Source organism: Copadichromis virginalis, unplaced genomic scaffold (assembly GCF_057382275.1).
Source record: "Copadichromis virginalis isolate Kocher_CV1m ecotype Utaka unplaced genomic scaffold, C_Virginalis_male_GT1.1 unmapped_scaffold_1, whole genome shotgun sequence".
NCBI lineage: Eukaryota > Metazoa > Chordata > Actinopteri > Cichliformes > Cichlidae > Copadichromis > Copadichromis virginalis.
In genome coordinates this window covers 5500780-5520016 of record NW_028188589.1, presented here as the reverse complement: position 1 = coordinate 5520016, position 19237 = coordinate 5500780, and the positions used below count along the sequence as shown (strand labels likewise).

General features: G+C 43.1%; 1 protein-coding gene and 1 long non-coding RNA gene across 2 annotated transcripts in view; both read left to right on the top strand.

The window, feature by feature from the left end:
• The window catches only part of LOC146679648 (protein NLRC3-like), a 43238-nt gene extending 26084 nt beyond the window's left edge, over positions 1-17154 (top strand). Inside the window, exons 8-10 of the mRNA XM_085450346.1 lie at positions 6150-6323; positions 13132-13178; positions 13327-17154. Of these exons, the coding sequence (XP_085306472.1) occupies positions 6150-6323; positions 13132-13178; positions 13327-13868 (763 nt within the window). The 3' untranslated portion in view covers positions 13869-17154. The remainder of the gene's footprint in view (positions 1-6149; positions 6324-13131; positions 13179-13326) is intronic.
• Positions 1-19237, top strand: part of LOC146679642 (uncharacterized) — a 167233-nt gene that overhangs the window by 93222 nt on the left and 54774 nt on the right. The gene's annotated exons all lie outside the window — the stretch shown is intronic.

The window sequence follows — 19237 nt, the reverse complement described above, 5'->3', positions numbered from 1 at the left end:
CAGAAATCTCAAGGAGGAGTGTGTTTGTATATAAATCAGAAATGGTGTAAAAATGTGACCGTTCGTAGACAAGTGTGTCTGCCTGACATTGAGCTCCTCTCTGTGTCTTTGAGGCCGTTTTATCTGCCGAGGGAATTCCCACAGATCAACGTCACCATTGTTTACATCCACCCTAAAGCGAATCCTAAGAATGCGACTGACACCATCTCCATTTTTTTCCTAATAACAAACCATGGTCTTCAAAAGGTCTTATGAGGCTGATTCATGAAAGGAAAAAAGCTTTTATTGAAGGGAATATCTTGAAAGTCAGAGAAATTAGGAAGGAGATCAGATCAGAAATTAAAAAAGCCAAAGTAAAATACAAGGATAAGGTAGAGGCGGAGATGGGTAGCAATAACTTAAGGGTGGCCTGGGCAGGCATGAAACACATGACTGGTCACTGTTACAGTGACTGTAATAAGATAAGTCTTCCTGGTTTTAGTTCAGACTCTCAGTTAGCAAGTAGAGAAGCTTATAGACCCTCTACAATTTGCATACAGGCCTCGTAGACGTGTTGATGATGCAGTGGTCACTCTGTTGAACTTCCTTTATCGCCATCTTGATGGCGCCAAAGCTCATGCTCAGCTCTTATTTATTGATTTTTCTTCAGCTTTTAATACTATCCAGCCACATCTTTTAGCTGATAAACTTCTTAACCAGTTTACACTTGATCTTAATCTCGTTGGTTGGGTTTTAAACTTTTTAACTGACAGATCTCAGTGTGTGAGAGTGAACGGCTGTTTTTCCAAACAGCTGAACTCTTCCACTGGCTCACCGCAAGGTTGTTGTCTCTCTCCTCTACTGTATATTTTGTACACTAATGACTGTCGCAGTACACAGGCCAACAGGCATTTCATTAAATACGCAGATGACACAGTCATTGTAAGCCTCCTTCATGGTGAAGAGGATTCCCATGGGCCTGTTGTGGATGAGTTTGTTTGGTGGTGTGATCAGTCCTTCTTAATGATCAGCACCTTGAAAACCAAGGACATGGTTATTGACTTCAGGGAGACATCCCCTCATCCTGCGCTAACAGTGGTAAATGTGCAGCCATTGAACTGGTGGACAGTTATAAGTATTTGGGGGTTGTTCTTGATAAAGCTCTGTGCTTTGAGTCACATCTTGCTGCTACAGTGAAAAAGGTTCAACAAAGACTTTTTAAGGAGGTTGAGAGGTTTCAATGTTTCATCTGCAATGATGACTCGTTTTTTATAAAAGTTTTATTGAATCTGTTTTAACTTTCTGTATCATTGCTTGGTACGGTAATATGTCTCTGAATAATAAGACCAGACTTAACAACCTGGTTAAAGTGGCTGGTAAGATTTCAGGGAGGTCTCAGGTCCAGCTTGTGGACTTTTATAACAGGCATGTGCTGAGGAAGGCGACCTCTGTCATGTTGTGTGCAGATCATCCTCTCTTTAATGATTTTCAACTGCTTCCATCAGGTCGTCGTTATAAAGTGCCTGCAGTGAAGACAAAGAGACATAGATTGTCTTTTGTACCTACTGCTATTATCATAGTTAATAACACTGAACCATATGTGTTGTTGCCATTGCACATTGTACTTTTTTGATGAAAAATCTAGGTTGTTTTCTCAGGCTTATATTATATTATATTATTTTGGAGTGTGTATGTGATGTGTTGGTTGCCTGTTTGTTTGTTTGTACGGACATCTACAACTATATGTAAAAATACAAAACAAAACAATTTTCAATTTGTTCTAGTTTATTGCACTTTTTGCTGTATATGTATATATGTATATGTAGTTACTATGGACTGAATGCATACATATTATTAAAATTTGGGCTATAACGGTTGTATTGATGTATAGCAACTTGAGCTGCTCCCCAAAATGGCACTACAGCAGTGGTTCCCAAACTTTTTTTGCTGGGCCCCCCTTTGTTTTACACGAAAAACGTTCGCCTCCCCCCCGGCGCGTGAACAGCACGCACACGCACTAACACATCCTCCAACCACACACGCCCATATTTTGCTCCATTGCGGTTTATTTCACACCTCAAACATTTAGTAAACAATTAAGCAAATACAAGTAATCTGCAATAAATTACAGGTAGTAAGAAAATAAACTACTAAATCTTTTACGCTACGTCCGCACCTACACTGGTATTTTTGAAAACGCAGCTGTTTCATCCAAACAGTGTTTCAAATCACCAAAAACTGAGATTTTTTTAAAACTCCTTTTTTGCGGACGAGGAATACAGAGTTCATCTGGCAACGTCAAAGGTTGCGCCTTTTTTCACGTCACGTTATTGTTTATGTGAGATGAATTGCAGAATGGCAGACAGAGACAAAATACTGTTACTCTGAGTATCTGCAGGTTTCACACGCAGTTACTGTCCCTCCATTTACAAAGGCGTCACGGGTAGTTGTTTTTTCTTCTTCTGTAATACTAATCAACATTGCTGTCAATACATTTTCAAAAAATGCCTCTCTGTGCAAAATGGGTTCAAAAACATAAACAGCTGTGGGATCCTGTTTGTCTGTGATTTGAATCGAGGGAACAAATCGTGGCAGGATCAGCCTGATGTTATTTGTATCCCGCTGTAACTTTACTCTATAAAGAGCAAACATCTCCAAAATGTCAGGAGTAGTTAGTCACTACAACAAGTGTTTGTGAACTAAAAATCAAGAATGTGGGATCCTGTTTGTCCGTGATTTGAATCGAGGGAACAAATCGTGGCAGGATCAGCCTGATGTTATTTGTATCCCGCTGTAACTTTACTCTATAAAGAGCAAACATCTCCAAAATGTCAGGAGTAGTTAGTCACTACAACAAGTGTTTGTGAACTAAAAATTAAGAATGTGGGATCCTGTTTGTCCATGATTGGAAGAGCCCAGCGCTGCTCCCGACGCAGGGACCTACCTCAGCACCTGTGCAGGTGAAGCCAAAGGGCAGATTTGCTTCACCATATTTTCTAGTCTTTGGCTTAGAATGAAGTTGGTTTGGAAACATATTCAGCGATGCTTCATCTCCTGCTTTGCGTTTCTGTGGGCGCCGTGCTAGCAGTGTTCAAGCGTTTTGTTCCCCTCCCTTTTCATACCGCGCCCCCCCTGCCATGGCTCTGCGCCCCCCCTAGGGGGCGGGCACCACAGTTTGGGAAGGTCTGCACTACAGCATGTAAAAATCTAAAGATAAGCTCTGGCAGACTTGGTTCTATGGTAGGTCTTAAAGGGTTTAACATCAAAGATTCAGTGGAGAGTTACTGTAACAGCTGAACAGAAAAACTCTTCCTCCCCTGGTGTGCTACTCTTCACAACCCGCAGGACTTTCACCCTCAAGAGATGGAAAAGGGGAACGAGGGCCGACGTCCAGGTGAAACTGAGAAGCTACCAGAGGCTAGCTTCTTGGCTGTGGGGAGAATCCTGGTGCCTGCGTCCACTTCCTCTCCTGACATTTAGTTAATATGTTACGCCGGTGACTGGGACCTGGGCTCTGTGGCTCAGAAGCAGTTTTTCTCACGGTGTGTCCGTCAAACGTTCACTGTTTTTATTGATAACAGCTATGTCTGCTCATCGATCATTGCTTCCCCCAGCTCTGGAGTCGCTGCCCTGCCCAGCAGGTCCACAGGTCTGCATTGTCTTTATTTCAAGTGCCGCTGCAGTCAGCTGTTGATTTTGCAGATCGACCGTCATCAACTCGGTTGGCCCCGCTTAACGTTCGCTCCATAACAAACAAATCATTTATTCTAAGCGATCTCTTTATTAAAGAGTCTCTAGATTTCATGTGTCTGACTGAGACGTGGCAGCAAAATAAGAATTATGTCCAATGTTCCCTCTAATGTTTCATGTGTCTGAGCGAACACACAAACTCCCTGAGCGGTCCCTTGGATCACTGGATCACGTTGTCATTAACGTGGCTTCACTCTACATCAACCAAAACACCGGTGTCGGCACATGAGGACGCTGTCATAGCCCGTCAGCGACGTTGATTAGCTGCGTATATACGAATGTGAATCATTGGCTGGACTATGGGATAAGGCGGCATCGTTCTAAATACTGGAGCAGCCAGTCACTGACTAACACTGCAAAGCAGAATTGTTAACGTATTTATTTAAATTTCAATTCAGGTTAGTATTTAGTATTTATTTATTTATTGTCATTGTCAAGAACAATGAAATTGCGTTTGGGGCTTCCATACAACCCAAAAAAAAAGAAGAAAATAATAAATACCCCTTAAAACCCAAGTGTACATATTTAACCCAGTGTGACTCCAATGCAATAAGACAATCCTTAGCAACAACATGAGAACATGACAAGTAATGTTCGTAGAAAATCAGACAAAGACCTGAGAAACATGACAAAGTACAACAATGCAACCCATTCAATATTATTGTACTGTGAGATATGATATCAGATATGATAGTTATCTATTTAAGAAGGAGGGGGGGGGGCAGGAGGGGGAAGAGAATAAAGATATGATGCACCAATGCAGACCAGTTCATTGCTATTAAGAAGTTGGATATGGTTATTGTCCGTGAGAGGGGGGCAGAGAGTTCAGGAGCCTCACAGCCTGTTAGATATCTTTTTGTGCGCAATGCAGATACTCTGTGTGCAGAGAGCGTGTCAGCGGATTGCGCCCGTGCGCAGCTTAGAGGGAACATTGATTATGTCCACTTGAATGAAATCTGCCCGGCTGGCTGCTCCGTCATCTGAACTCCGCGTCTTTTAGGACGTGGTGGAGGACTCGCTGTTGTTTACCAGGACAGATTCACATGCAGTCTGATGACCTCGGACTCCTTTTCTGCATTTGAGTCACAGATGATGGTCAGTTCTCTAAAAACCAGTTATTGTATTTTATTCTACCTGATGGGGTCTTTCTAACTGAATTTAATGACCTTCTGACATCCATCATTTCATTGGAGAAGGTTGGGAGATTTGAGCCGTCATATTGATGAAGCATCCTGTAACACTGCTGCTGAGCTCATCACTGTCACTGAGTCTTTTAACTTTAGGCAGCATGTTTCTGGCCCCACACATACAAAGGGTCACACACTGGATCTTGTTTTCTCCCTGGGTTTAAATATACATGATGTATGTGTGGAGGATGTCCATGTGAGTGACCATAGCTGCATATTTTTATTTTACTTGGATCCTTCATCTCCTAAACTGATGATCCAAAGGCGGATTATAAACCAAGATGCTGCTGGAAGGTTCTCTGCCATGTTTGACCCTCGCATGGCTCGTAGTGACCTCGACTCACGTATTTTATCCTTTAATGATCAATGCAAGTTGTTGGAAAGCCCACTGATAACATGTTTACATGGCTAAAATGTTATGGCTCATTCATTGATAGTATTTTCGCCATAGAAATTGTTATGTCCTATATTGTTGAACCCACCATGTCTATGCTGATGCTCTTTGAACGCACCACATACGTACTCGAGGCCATGCAGTGGCTGCTAGTCTGTGTTCTCAGTATTTTTATGTGTCAGTTCCAGTTTTAGAGCTCTAAAGTGCAGCTATCGTGTTAGGAATATGTTAGGAATAGACAGGAACACTGAGCACACTGAGGTCAAATCTTTATTTAGGGCGACCGTGGCTCAGGGGGTTGGGAATCGCATCTGTAACCGGAAGGTCACCGGTTCGATCCCTGGGCTCTCTGTCCTGGTCGTTGTGTCCTTGGGCTTTACCCTACTTGGCTACAACCGTAGCTGCCTCCACCAGTGTATGAATGTGAGAGTGACTGAATAGTGGCATTGTAAAGCGCTTTGGGTGCCTTGAAAAGCGCTATATAAATCCAATCCATTATTATTATTATTATTTTACCACTCGCTGCATTCTTGATGTTCATGTTCTTCTCTTTCCCCTCACCCTGCAACCAGTCATGGTAGATGCTCCTCCTGGAGCCTGTTTTCACTGGGAGGATCTTTGTGTCAAAGGGAGTTCTTCTTCCCACCATCACCAAGTGCTGCTCACAGTGGAGGCGGTTACCTTACACTGTTAAACAGCTTCAGATGACTGTTGTTGTCTGTTGGGTATTGTCACTTATAAATAAAGTTACATTGAATGGATGTATGGATGGATAGATGTTATTGTGACGAAGAGAAAACGATTGTTGACAGATTGATTGTTGTTTTGTGTGTCTGCAGTCTGTCAGGCTGTCTGATCACAGAGGAAGGCTGTACTTCTCTGGCCTCAGCTCTGACCTCCAACCCCTCCCATCTGAGACAGCTGGACCTGAGCTACAATCATCCAGGTGATTCAGGAATTAAGCTGCTGTCGGCTGGACTGAAGGATCCAGGCTGGAGACTGGACACTCTCAGGTATGGAGAGAATGTCTGATAGAGGAGGAAGAGCTGGAAACATTTCCTGTGTCCTTCACTCACTTCCTGTTTGTTTCCTGCAGATGAGACATGAACAATCACACATGCAGGAATATTTTCAGGGACAGACACACTAGTCTAGCTGGATAGTTCATGGATATTTATGTAGGGGTCTCCAAGGAGTCTGGTTGCAGGAACATTTAGGTCACAGGTGTACCTGAGATAGATACCAGTGTACCTAATAAAGTGTCAGCCATGTGTATGTTTCCCATGCTGTATGTCCACAGTGACAGAAGGATGAAACAAGGCTGTGAATCATTTCAGTCTGTGTTTGTGACAAAGAGGCAGACAGGAGCAGCTAACATTTGGAAATGGAAGCTTAAATAATGACAAACTCTACATTCACAGCTGAATTAACAATAAATTTGTTCTCAAGTGCACATTTAGCAGCTAATGCTATTACTGTTTTCCCTTGCTTTCTACAACTTGAGCAGCTATTGCTAAGTAGGCCACTTTGCTCTGCTAAGGATTTATGTGACCATGATGAAAACTCTGATAAGCTAATGCTGCTAAGCTAATACTGTTTATGGGCCCTGTTAGAATCAATATTTCATTCTCATTCTGTTGTTTGAGAACAATATTAACGTTTCACATCATTATAACACAAGAGAAAAGGGTATTAGCGTTAGCTACTAATGCTTATTCACCTCAAATTAGCTTTAGCTGCTAATGGTAGCCTACTTAGCAATAACTGCTCACTAATATAATGCTAATTCACATCAAATTAGCATTAGCTGCTCAAGTTGTTATAAGGAAAGAGAAAACGGTATTAGCATTAGCTGCTAATAATTGTTCACCCCTAATTAGAGTTAGCCCCTAATGGCAGCCTACTTAGCATTAACTCCTGACGTCGTTGTAATGCAGGGGAAAAGAGTTACCATTATCGGATAATGCTAATTCACATCAAATTAACATTAGTTAACAACGGTAGACTTCGTATCATTAGCTGCTGTCATTCTTACAAAGCAAACAGTATGAGCATTAGCTGTTAATGCTTTCTCATCTAACATTAGAATTGGCCACTAATGGCGTATTGTTAAAAAGTAAAAAAACACATTGTTAGCATAAGCGGATGATGCTAATTCACCTAAATTAGCATTAGCTAATGATGGCTACATACCTAGCATTAGCTACTGATATTGATATAAATCAAGAAAATATGGTATTAGCATTAGCTTTTAATGCTTTTTCATCTAAAATTAGAATTAGCCACTAATGGCGTGCTATTTAGCATTACCTCTTCACATCGCAGGGGAAAAGTTAAAATTAAATTTAAAAAAATGTTCAGATTAGCTACTCATATTGTTAAAAAGTAAGAAAAAACATTGTTAGCATAAGCGGATAATGCTAATTCACCTCAAATTAGTATTAGCTAATAACGGCAACCTACTTAGCATTAGCTGGTCATATTGTTATAATGCAAGAAAATATGGTATTAGCATTAGCTGCCAATTCCTAAATACCTAAAATTAGCATTACCTGTAATGGAAGTCTACTTAGCATTAACTCCTCACTAATGTAATGCTAATTCACATCAAATTAGCATTAGTTAATAACGGCAGCCTATTTAGCATTAGCAGATAATGTTGAATTTGGCCCACTGGAAAAGTTAAGAACTCAAGATTTAGGAGTGTTTCTCGATAGCTCTTTCTCATTTGAGAAACAAATAAATGTTGTTATTAAAACCAGCTGTAAGCTTTATATTGTTGATTGTCATTTCCCATATGGAAAAGATATATAAATCTTATAAAGTTTGTATCTGTCTTGTGTGAAACTTGTATGAAAAGCATACAAGAGTGAAAACAGATATAAGATCCCTTGAAAAATTATATAATGAAACTTGTATGTTTTCGATACTTACTAAAACAATATATGAAAGTAATGAGAAAGTGGCCACTTTCGTGAGTATGACTTTCATCATATAAGTTTTTAGTCTTTTCCATATGGGATATGCTTAAAAATATTTACTCATACATGCTTAGTTTTATAATCGATTGGATGATGATAGAGGTTCGATCCTTAGTAGTCTGTAAAGACTCTGTGTGCCTTCCAGAGTGCTCTGGCATGCACACACCACTTGGGGCCATGAGAGAGGTCGTACCCTCTCTTACTGATTTATGGTGTAGGACAGGGGTCTCAAACTCAATTTAGCTGGGGGCCGCTGCAGGCAGAGTCTGGGTGAGGCTGGGCCGCATTAGGTTTTCCACAAGAAAGGCATGGTTAAAAAATTCCAATCCTCTCAAATCTCTTTATTTTTATTTTTTAACACAAAATATGAAAAATGAATAAACAAATTAAGAATTAATAAGAAAATAAATCAATCTGTAAAACACAAATAAAATAATAATAAGATATTTTTAGTCAGTGAACTTGTGTGTTTCTTTCAGTCTTCTATATCTGCTGTATTTAGATTGAAATGTCTGTATTAACAGTTCTATAACCTTCTTCTGAACATGAATGGAACACTGTAGAAAATGAACTGTTCTTCTGAACATGGCTTCTCTTGCCTACTCCTTGCTGCTAGAGACCTGGCAGCGTTTCCTCTCACATAGCCGAGCCAGATTTGGCCTGAGGGAGGAAGCAGTTGCGGCCCTCAGTATGTCTTGAAGCTGATCATCCGTAAGTCTGGACCTGTACTTGGACTTATTGAAGTTCAAAGTGGAGAAGAGCTTTTGGCACAAGTATGTGCTACCAAAAAGGCACATGGTCCGCTTGAACATTCGGGAAAGCCGAGGGAAACTAGGGCTCAAGTCTCTCAAAAATTGTCCAAGCTTGTCTGCTTTTCCACTCACCTCCCTGAACTTTGCTTTGAGTTCAGAGTTGCACTGCAGCTCAATGAGCTCCATTTGAAGCACAGAAGGGGCATCTTGCACATCAAAGGAGAAGGGGTCCGCAAAAATGTGAAAGGTGGCTCTGTGTGTCTTGAAGTCAGCAAATCTGTGATCAAATTCCTCCTGTAGCCTCAAAATGACATCAACATACTCGTCAGCACTGAATGGTGTGCCTGCATCCACGAGTGCCTTGCATGCTGGGAAATGGCAAAGGTTTGTCTGAGAGAGCTGAGCTTTCCAGAGCGCCAGTTTTGTGGAGAATGCTCTCACGTTGTCATAGGCAGCACTGACAAGTTGCCCCTGGCCTTGTAACGTCTTGTTCAGTACATTAAGCTCATGTGTCATATCAACAAGAAAAGCTGAGTCCATGAGCCATTTGGGATCAGTTAGCACAGGAACACTAACTCCATCCTTCTCCATGAAGGCTTCACTTCTGCTCTCAACTCAAAAAGTCTCTTTAATACATTTCCCCTGCTGAGCCAACGTACCTCAGTGAAGTCGAGCACATCCCCATATTCTGACTCCATTTCCTCTAAAAAAGCACAGAACCTTCGGTGCTTTAAGCCCCTGGATCTGATTTGGTTGATGCATTTCACAACAATAGACATCACATTGTCAAACTTCAGGCATTTGCTGCAAAGGACCTGCTGATGGATGATGCAGTGCAGAGCAATGGCCTCCTCCACGCCTTCCTCTTCCAGTTTGTTTTGTGCCACCAGTCCATGTTTCCTCCCTGTCATTGATGGCGCTCCATCTGTTGTTATTCCAACAAACCTCTTCCATGGCAAACCAACATTCTCAATGGCATCACACAGCTTGTAAATATCTGCTGAGCGGTGGTCTGGCCATGCATTGGAATTACTGTGAGCAGCTCCTCCATCACTTCAAAACTGTCATCAACACCACGGACATACATTGGGAGCTGGGCAGTGTCGGTGATGTCTGTGGTCTCATCAAGAGCGACTGAGTATACACTGAAACATTTGGCTTTCTCACACAGTTGGTCATAAATGTCACTTGACAGGTCAGAAATGCGATCTGCTGCGGTGTTGGCAGAAAGGCTGATGTTGCTAAACTGACCTTTCTTTCCCGGACAGACTATATTTGCAGCCTGCAATATGCACTTTTAGACAAATGCACCTTCTGTGAATGGCTTCCCTGCTTTAGCAATCATCTCACTAACCACGTGGCTCCGACTGCTGCATTATTCTCTTTGGTTGCTTTCTTGGAGAAATCTTGCTGCCTCAGTAGATCTGTTTTAAGACTGGCAACCCGGTTCGCTCTCTCGTCTCCCTGGTATTTGCATCCAGCTCAGCATGTCTAGTTGTGTAATGACGTTTCAAATTGTATTCCTTGTGCAGCGCAACTTTCTCTGTGCAAATAAGACAGGTCGGGGTGCCCCTGTGCTCAACAAAGAAATATTGCATTTCCCACTTTTCCTGAAATTGTCGGTGCTCATCACCAACCTTTCTCTTCACCGCAGGCTTTGAAAAAGACATGTTTGGGGCTATGTGACATTTATAATTCTACTTGGTGTCACTGTCGCATTGAAGTTTCAATCAAGCGTTTAGCCGACGGACGGGGAACGTCTCAACGCGTAGAGAACGTCATTTCTGCTTCTTTTTCTTGCAACCGTAGCACGGCGATCGGCAGATAAAAAGCCGGTAGCAGTCTCCTTTGTTTTTACGCTCGATGTTCATGTCTTTCATGACGACACGAACACCGTGGCGTTTGCAGATGGTAGAAAGTGCAGGGATAGCGAGCGCAAAAAAGGCGACTGCTCACGGCGCCGGGCTGTTGTTACAGGAGAAAGAAGCGGAAATGACACCGTGACATATAACAAATAACATCAGCTGTTTCTGATGTTAGTTGTTTTGACTGCTTTTACATTATATTGAAATATATGTAATGTTCATGTTTGCTGCAATGCAAACGCAGTGATGCAAATAAAAACATGGAGCCACAAATTACGGTGCGACCCTATAATTAGTCTGGGTTACCGGGGACTGTTGTTGCCGATGAACAGGTGTCGCTATGTGACTGCAGACTAAATTGGGCTGCATTGAGTTCATGACTTTTCTTTTATCCCGCCGCCTACGCATCACTGTGAGAGTTAATATGAGATCTCTCTCTGTGGAAAAATAACTTTAAATCCCACTGACGTGTGTATAAATCTATATACGTATAATGTCCCGCTGGGCAGCAACTTAAAAAAACAACTTTTTTTGAAGTGTTGTGAACGCAGCGCGCTGGGGCGAATGTCGGCGTTTGCCCAATAGAAAGGAGGAAGCCAGCCAGGCACAGGAAAGAAAGAAACACTCCAGGGCAACGCTGCTGGAACTTTGACTCATTGAGAAATGTTTCCTTGCTTGCATCAAGCCCGGCTGGTGTCCCCTGAGATCCATATCCCACCCTGATTGGTGGGTTAATTCAGCTCCGCCCACAACACTGTAAAGTGTCATACATTATCAAACTAACATTACATTTTCATATTAAGGTGGGGCCAAAAACTATCGTCCTGCGGGCCGCAATTGGCCCACCGGCCGCGAGTTTGAGACCCCTGGTGTAGGAGGACACCTGCTCTGTGTCTGGTTAAGTATAAGAGCCCTTTGTTAGGGGGACCGCTGGACTCTTAGCACCAGCTTTGGGGTCACAGGGTCACATCTGGAACACACACACACACACACACAGACACAGACACAGACACACACACACACAGACACAGACACACACACACACACACACAGACACACACACAGACACACACACACACACACACACACAGACACACACACAGACACACGCACACAGACACACACACACACACAGACACACACACACACAGACACACAGACACACACACAGACAGACACACGCACACACACGCACACACACACCCAGACACACACACACACACACACACAGACACACACACACACAGACACACGCGCACACACACACAGACACGCACACACACAGACACAGACACACACACACACACAGACACAGACACAGACACACACAGACACAGACACAGACACACACAGACACAGACACACACACACACACACACACACAGACACACACACACGCAGACACACACACACACACACACACACAGACACACACACACACACACACACACACACACACACACACACACACACACACACACACACACACACTATGCACAGACTGGTACTCTTTGTTCATACCTGTGTAAGACGTCATAATGAACTTGTGCATATTCATGTAAGCTCAATAAAGAGCAGTGTTACGAGGGAGCAGACGAGAGCGACTGAGGTCAAGTGAAGGAACGGCGCTGTCACAGTTCTCTCCCTCATCAATTGTCTGGTTCCAGCGGTGGGTCTGTGCTAGACGACCCATCACCAGCTTTTTCCACTGGTTACCAGTACGTGGTAGAATCCACTTCCAGATCTGGTTGTCTTTAAATCTGTGAATGGATTGGCTCCATCTTATCTCTCTTTAACAAAAGAATCCAAGTGGAGCCCTCAGGTCTGCAGATAAGCAGCTTCTGACCAGAACTAGACGTAAAAACAGAGGTGAGCTTTATCGATGGCTGCAGCCAAACTCTGGAACAGTCGCCCTTCACATCAGGTCGTCACCAACACTGGACATTTTTAAAAGCCGGTTGGAAACACATTTGTACTCTGTAGCTTTCAATCCTGACCAGTCTTTATAGTCATTACTGTGTATGTTTCCTATTTTCTCTCTACTCTGTGCAGCACTTTGGCTCAAGCTGTTTTTAAATGTGCTGATAAATAAATGTAGATTTCTTTGAATAAAACAGTGGAGCCGAGCTTTGAGCTCAGTGTGTAACAGTGTGTGTGTGAGAGCCATGTAATGTCCATGTGTGCATGCTGACTGTGCTGCTCTGACCCCCCTCCTCCTTTCAGGGTGGAGCCTGCTGGAGTCCGATGGTTGAGACCAGGTCTGAGGAAGTGTAAGTGTGTTTTTAATGGGATTCATGAAAACAAAGCAGCACACATTCAACCATCTTCATCATGTCAGGAGTCATCATCAAAGTGTCAATCAATGAACAGATGATGGATCAATAACTGCAGCTGGATTGTGTTTGTTCTCTCCATCAGATTCCTGTCAACTCACAATCGACACAAACACAGTGAACACAAAGCTCCAACTGTCTGACAACAACAGGAAGGTGACACGTGTGGAGGAGGTTCAGTCATATCCTGATCATCCAGACAGATTTGATGGTTTTAATACTCAGCTGCTGTGTAGAAATGGTCTGACTGGTCGCTGTTACTGGGAGGTCGAGTGGAGAGGAAGCGTTTATATATCAGTGAGTTACAGAAGCATCAGAAGGAAAGGAGACAGTGACTGTTGGTTTGGATTCAATGATCAGTCCTGGAGTCTGAGCTGCTCTGATGATGGTCCTCGTCGTGTCTGTCACAATAACAGACTAACATGCATCTCCTCCTCCTCCTCCTCCTCCTCCTCCTCTGTCTCTAACAGAGCAGCAGTGTATGTGGACTGTCCTGCTGGCACTCTGTCCTTCTACAGAGTCTCCTCTGACACTCTGATCCACCTCCACACCTTCAACACCACATTCACTCAAACTCTTTATCCTGGGTTTAGGTTCTGGCCTCGTGCCTCAGTGTCCCTGTGCTGAGTGGAGTGTAAAGAGTGTCTCCTGTTACAGAAACACTCTGACTGTTGAACAGATAGTTCAGTCTGTACATGTCTGTCTCTTTCACTCACAAACACGTTTTCAGATTCATGGATTCAATCAGTTGATGTTTGAAACTCTTCTAAATGATTCCTTGTAAACTTCTTCAGTCACAAACAAACAGGAAGTGATGTCACATGTGTTCCTGTCCACACAGCAGAATGAGTCTATTGCTGACAGTGATGTACAAACAGAGTGAGCATTTCTGAGGCCCAAAATAAACTGAGTAGTTCACTGAATGAACAATGGACTGTGAGCTCAGTTCCTTCATCATTAGTATGGATTATATATGTATATGTATTATATTAGTATCATATATATCAGGTGCTGCTGCTTTCAGTCATTGTGCAAATGTGCTGTTTGTAAGCTTGTAAAGCTGCAGTCAGCTGAGACTGAAGAAGTCACCTGATCAGTGAGCAAACGTTTCTGAAAACGTCCAGATGAACAGAATCAACCTTTTGGGATCAGCCAGCAATGCAGCATCATTGTTGTTCAGCTTCAGAGGTTTGCAGGAATGAACTGATGACCAGAAACAGCTGCAAAGTCCAAGAAAATACCAGCTGGAGTTCAGCTGCATTTGAAGAAGTCAAAGAAAAGTAAGGATGGCAAAGGGCGACGTTTTCTTCCAAAGAGCTGCAAACATGGTCGACGCCTCATTAGAAGAATCATCTGGACATTTGTGAGGAACTCTAACCAAGAAAGCAACGTCACACAGATCCAACAGACAGTTTCCATGACTGCAAGTGTTGAGTGGAAAAATGCTACATTGCATTATTGCATCCTCTCACCACAGGAGGCGCTGTTGGCACCACTGATTGCTGATCAGCTGTTCTCTGATGATCTGATTGATACTGTGAATAACGGGACTCACTGAACTCTGTGACACAGTGAAGATTACAGAGTTTAACTTCACCCTTTAAGACTGACCACAGAACCAAGTCCGCCAGAGCTTTTGTTATATTTTTACATGCTGTGGAGCCATTTGTGGGAGCATTTCAAGTTGCTATACATCAATACAACTGTTATAGCCCTAATTTTAATAATATGTGTGCATTAAGTCCATAGTAACTACATAAACTGCAAAAAAAACCTCTGCTCATCCATCTCTGTGTGTATCAGGATACATTTGGTTCATAATACACAGAAAAATCAGAGTTATTACCTGTAATAAATGTGAAAGATTCCTGCAGTGATAACCAGGCAGGACTGAAACACATCCAAGCTGTCACCACGGTAACAGCAGCGTCCATCCACAGGTGAGGGGAGGAGCAAAAAGAGGGACTTTGACCATTTTATACTAAAAACACTCAACTAATGTTTCTAATATGAAACAAATAAGCCCACATTAATGTGAGCGTTTATTAAATAATAATAATGATGATTTCCTCCTGATCTCATTTCCACAGCAGAGAAAACTGTGGTGTATATTGAGGTGGAGGGTGTGGTCTGTGGCTCAGGTGTAGAGTGAGGGTGGGGTGCACCACAGCAGCATGCTGGGACTGCTGAGGGTGGAGGAGGGAGTGATGATGACATCAGAGCTGCAGCACAGAGACCAGTGAACACACAGTCTGTTCATCTTTGCATCGATACAATATACAGCACAATATTGAATGACAGACACGCTGTGGGAGCTTCCACAGATACACTGACGTCAGCATCCAGAGTCCTCCTGCTGCTCCCCCCTCAGAGCCCCGTGATCAGCACCAACACATTCAGTTAGATGACAGAGTCCAGCTGCAGCTAGAATCAGCTCCCCTCTGTGAACAACAGCACAGCGTCAGTGTTTCACACTCAGTGAAAGGAGGAAACAGCAGAAGAACACCATGTGTGCTACGTTTCCCAGGACACACTACAAACTGCACAAATACAGAGCAGCACGTGGAAGGACCTGGAGCTGCATTTACAGAGCTGCAGACAGCGTGATGTCCTGTATGGACAGGTGGAAGGAAGCAAGTCCTCAGCTGGAACACTCGTGTTTGTCCACAGACAGGAAACACAGCAGGAAACTTCCTCACAGAAGTGCAGCTCATGGATAACACACTTCCTGTCAGTCAGAATGAGGCTGCAGCCAAACACAGAAAGGTGTTTTTGTCCAGATGAGCCCAGAGAAGAAACACGAGTGTTCACAGACATCAGAAGCTCAGAGAGGTGAAACATGAGGTTGGAGTCCTCGTCAGCATCCAGAAGAGCTGCTGTGAAACCCTGAGTACTCATGACAGACTCTGATGGCACAAACACATCATGATTCAAACAGAAAGACAAACATGGAGCTCCTGATCCTCCTGCATGAGAACAAGCTGACATGAGCGCTGTGTCTGAGAGTGTCTCCCTGTCACAGTGACAATAACACAGCTGCTGCTCACAGTCATTAAACTGACCTGAGGTCAGCTGTGCTCCTTACATATGAACCATGTGACCTCACATCAGTGCTGTGGATGACTGTAGTCATAGAAGAGTAGAGCTGTAGCAGGTGGTGTGAGGAGGAGGTGGTGTATTCTAGTTAACGCAGTACTGAAACACTCCAGCAGAGGGCGCTGTTAAGTCCTTATTGTAACACAGTTACTGTGTGCAGTTAGACTTCATACATAATCTGCACTTATTTCCATCAGACATGCTGTCAGTAAATGATTGGTTTCTATTGATTCTACTTCCTGTTGACTCGTTTGATGACAGTGAAACAATCACAGCTGATTGTGTGATGATGTAAACTGTCACTGTTACATTCAGTGTGTGTGACATAATGTTAGTGCAGGCTGATAACAGCCTGGTTCTGTTAGAAACACATGAACGTGTCCATAGATCAGTGTGTGTTTAACATGAGAGCTTCAGCCCTGCTGATGTGTTAAATAAAGACATGCAGGAAAACTGATGAGACTCTGAAATAACTCTTTATATTTATAATGTAACTCTGCATCAAAAGAACAACAAAGGATCCCAGACAGGTTTCTGTGAACAAAGACCATTCTGATGTTTCTGTGTTTCTAACACTTTGACATTATTAGTAAACAGACTGCAGTGAGCAGCATTTATAAAGAGCTTCTATATAAAGATATGACAGCTGTTTGACAAGTTTATCACTCTGTGTTTGGACCTGATCAGTCCAGCTGTTTACTTGAAACATGTTCATTTACCTGTTCTGTTATATTCATGTTCTTGTCTCTGTTGAAAACACATTTTAATGTCCCTCAGATTTTTCTCCCAGATGAATAAATCTAAAAATGACACAAACTGACTGCAGCTACTTTTTGTCCTTTCTGTCAAAAACCTTCATGTGACTCATGAGAGACACGTTTCAGCTGTTTGTGACAGATCAGAGGCCAACAAGTCATTTATAACACTTTCCATCATTGTTTAAAGTTCTCAGTGTTTCTGTGTTGCTGCGTATAGGATCTCCCAGCATCATCACTGTGCTGTCCAATCATTGTGTGCGAGGTTACCCTTATAGTGCGATGTGTGTTTGCACAAAGAGAAGCATGTGTGTCAAATATAAATAAGCACAGAACAGAAACAGCTGCTCGTTTCTTCTGTTTAGAGTCAAGTTAGTGTTTTGTGTCTTTGTTTGAGGCCTGATGTCGAGCAGAGGTGTGTGTAACTGCACTGCTCTGTTATATGTGTGAAGTGTGTGCTTCTCTTCAGCATCATCTTTGTCACTGCTGATTCCTTTGTGTCATCATGTGTTGAGAAGAGAGAACAGTTATAACGGAGGAGCAAAAGGAAGCCCTGAAATCTGCATCAACAAGGAAGTGTTGGCTCACCAGTGATCCCAGCAGAGCCACTGGTTTGGCTCCAGTTGTTCTAGATTCAATGATGTTGCTGCTACAGATACATGTCAGCATCTTTATTGAATTTTATATGAAGCAGAAATGGTGTCATTAGGAGAAGAAGAGGAGAACAAGTCCGGCGAGGAGGCAGCAGCTCTTAAAGATGAAACAGCAGCTCAGCCCTGAGCTCAGAGAGCTGCACATGAAAAAGCTCCTCAAGCAGATCCTGTCAGAGGTTTGTCATCAACAGGAGGAACTGTTCACATCATAGGATGAAGATGCTGTCAGCTGGATGAAGAAGGTTATTTAATGCAAACGTTCACACTGAAGTCAAATTGTTGTCGTGTTGAACAGATTCATGTACTGATCGTCTCCAGAATGTTAGAAGAGCTTCAATGAATCATTAGAAACAACTTACAGCTGCACAGCTGTGTCAAACACATCTGTGTGTCATTGTGGGATTGTTGTGTTTCTACATGTGACACACGTCTAAAACATGCACACAATCTGAACACAAACAGGGACTCATGTGTTCCCACAGCCAGATGCTGAGAGCCATTTCCTTGTAGTCCTGTGTCTACATACATGAACCATTAGATGTTATTGGAATGATTGTCAGCTCTGATAGTTTCATGTGTGTTTAGCTGGACGCTGTTTGATCCTCGACATGTTTAAAGGTGTCCAGTCCTGAGACACTGGGGCTGGAAACAGCTGTGATGTCATTGGACTGTCACACAGACAGAAGTGCATGAAGTGAGCAGCCGAGGAGCCGCTGATGTTTTGGATTCAACAGCATTTGAAAGGTCGACACAGACACATTTGCACACAGAAAGCTGAATCTGTCATATGCCACAGTGAACTCACTGTTCAGTGTTTTTCAGGTAGCTTCTTAACTGCCTCTGCTGCCAAACAAGCAGCTGATGTCCTTGAGAAGAAGCTGAAGAAGTCTTCAACAACAAATACAGGATACCAAAATACCAAAAAGTTCTACTTTGGTTTCATCTGACCACATGACATTCTCCCAATCCTCTGCTGTATCATCCATGTGCTCTCTGGCAAACTTCAGACGGGCCTGGACATGCACTGGCTTCAGCAGCGGAACACGTCTGGCACTGCGGGATTTGATTCCCTGCCGTTGTAGTGTGTTACTGATGGTGACCTTTGTTACTTTGGTCCCAGCTCTCTGCAGGTCATTCACCAGGTCCCCCCGTGTGGTTCTGGGATCTTTGCTCACCGTTCTCATGATCATTTTGACCCCACGGGATGAGATCTTGCGTGGAGCCCCAGATTGTGGGAGATTATCAGTGGTCTTGTATGTCTTCCATTTTCTGATGATTGCTCCCACAGTTGGTTTTTTCACACCAAGCTGCTTGCCTATTGTAGATTCACTCTTCCCAGTCTGGTGCAGGTCTACAATACTTTTCCTGGTGTCCTTCGAAAGCTCTTTGGTCTTGGCCATGGCGGAGTTTGGAGTCTGACTGTTTGAGGCTGTGGACAGGTGTCTTTTATACAGATGATGAGTTCAAACAGGTGCCATTCATACAGGTAACG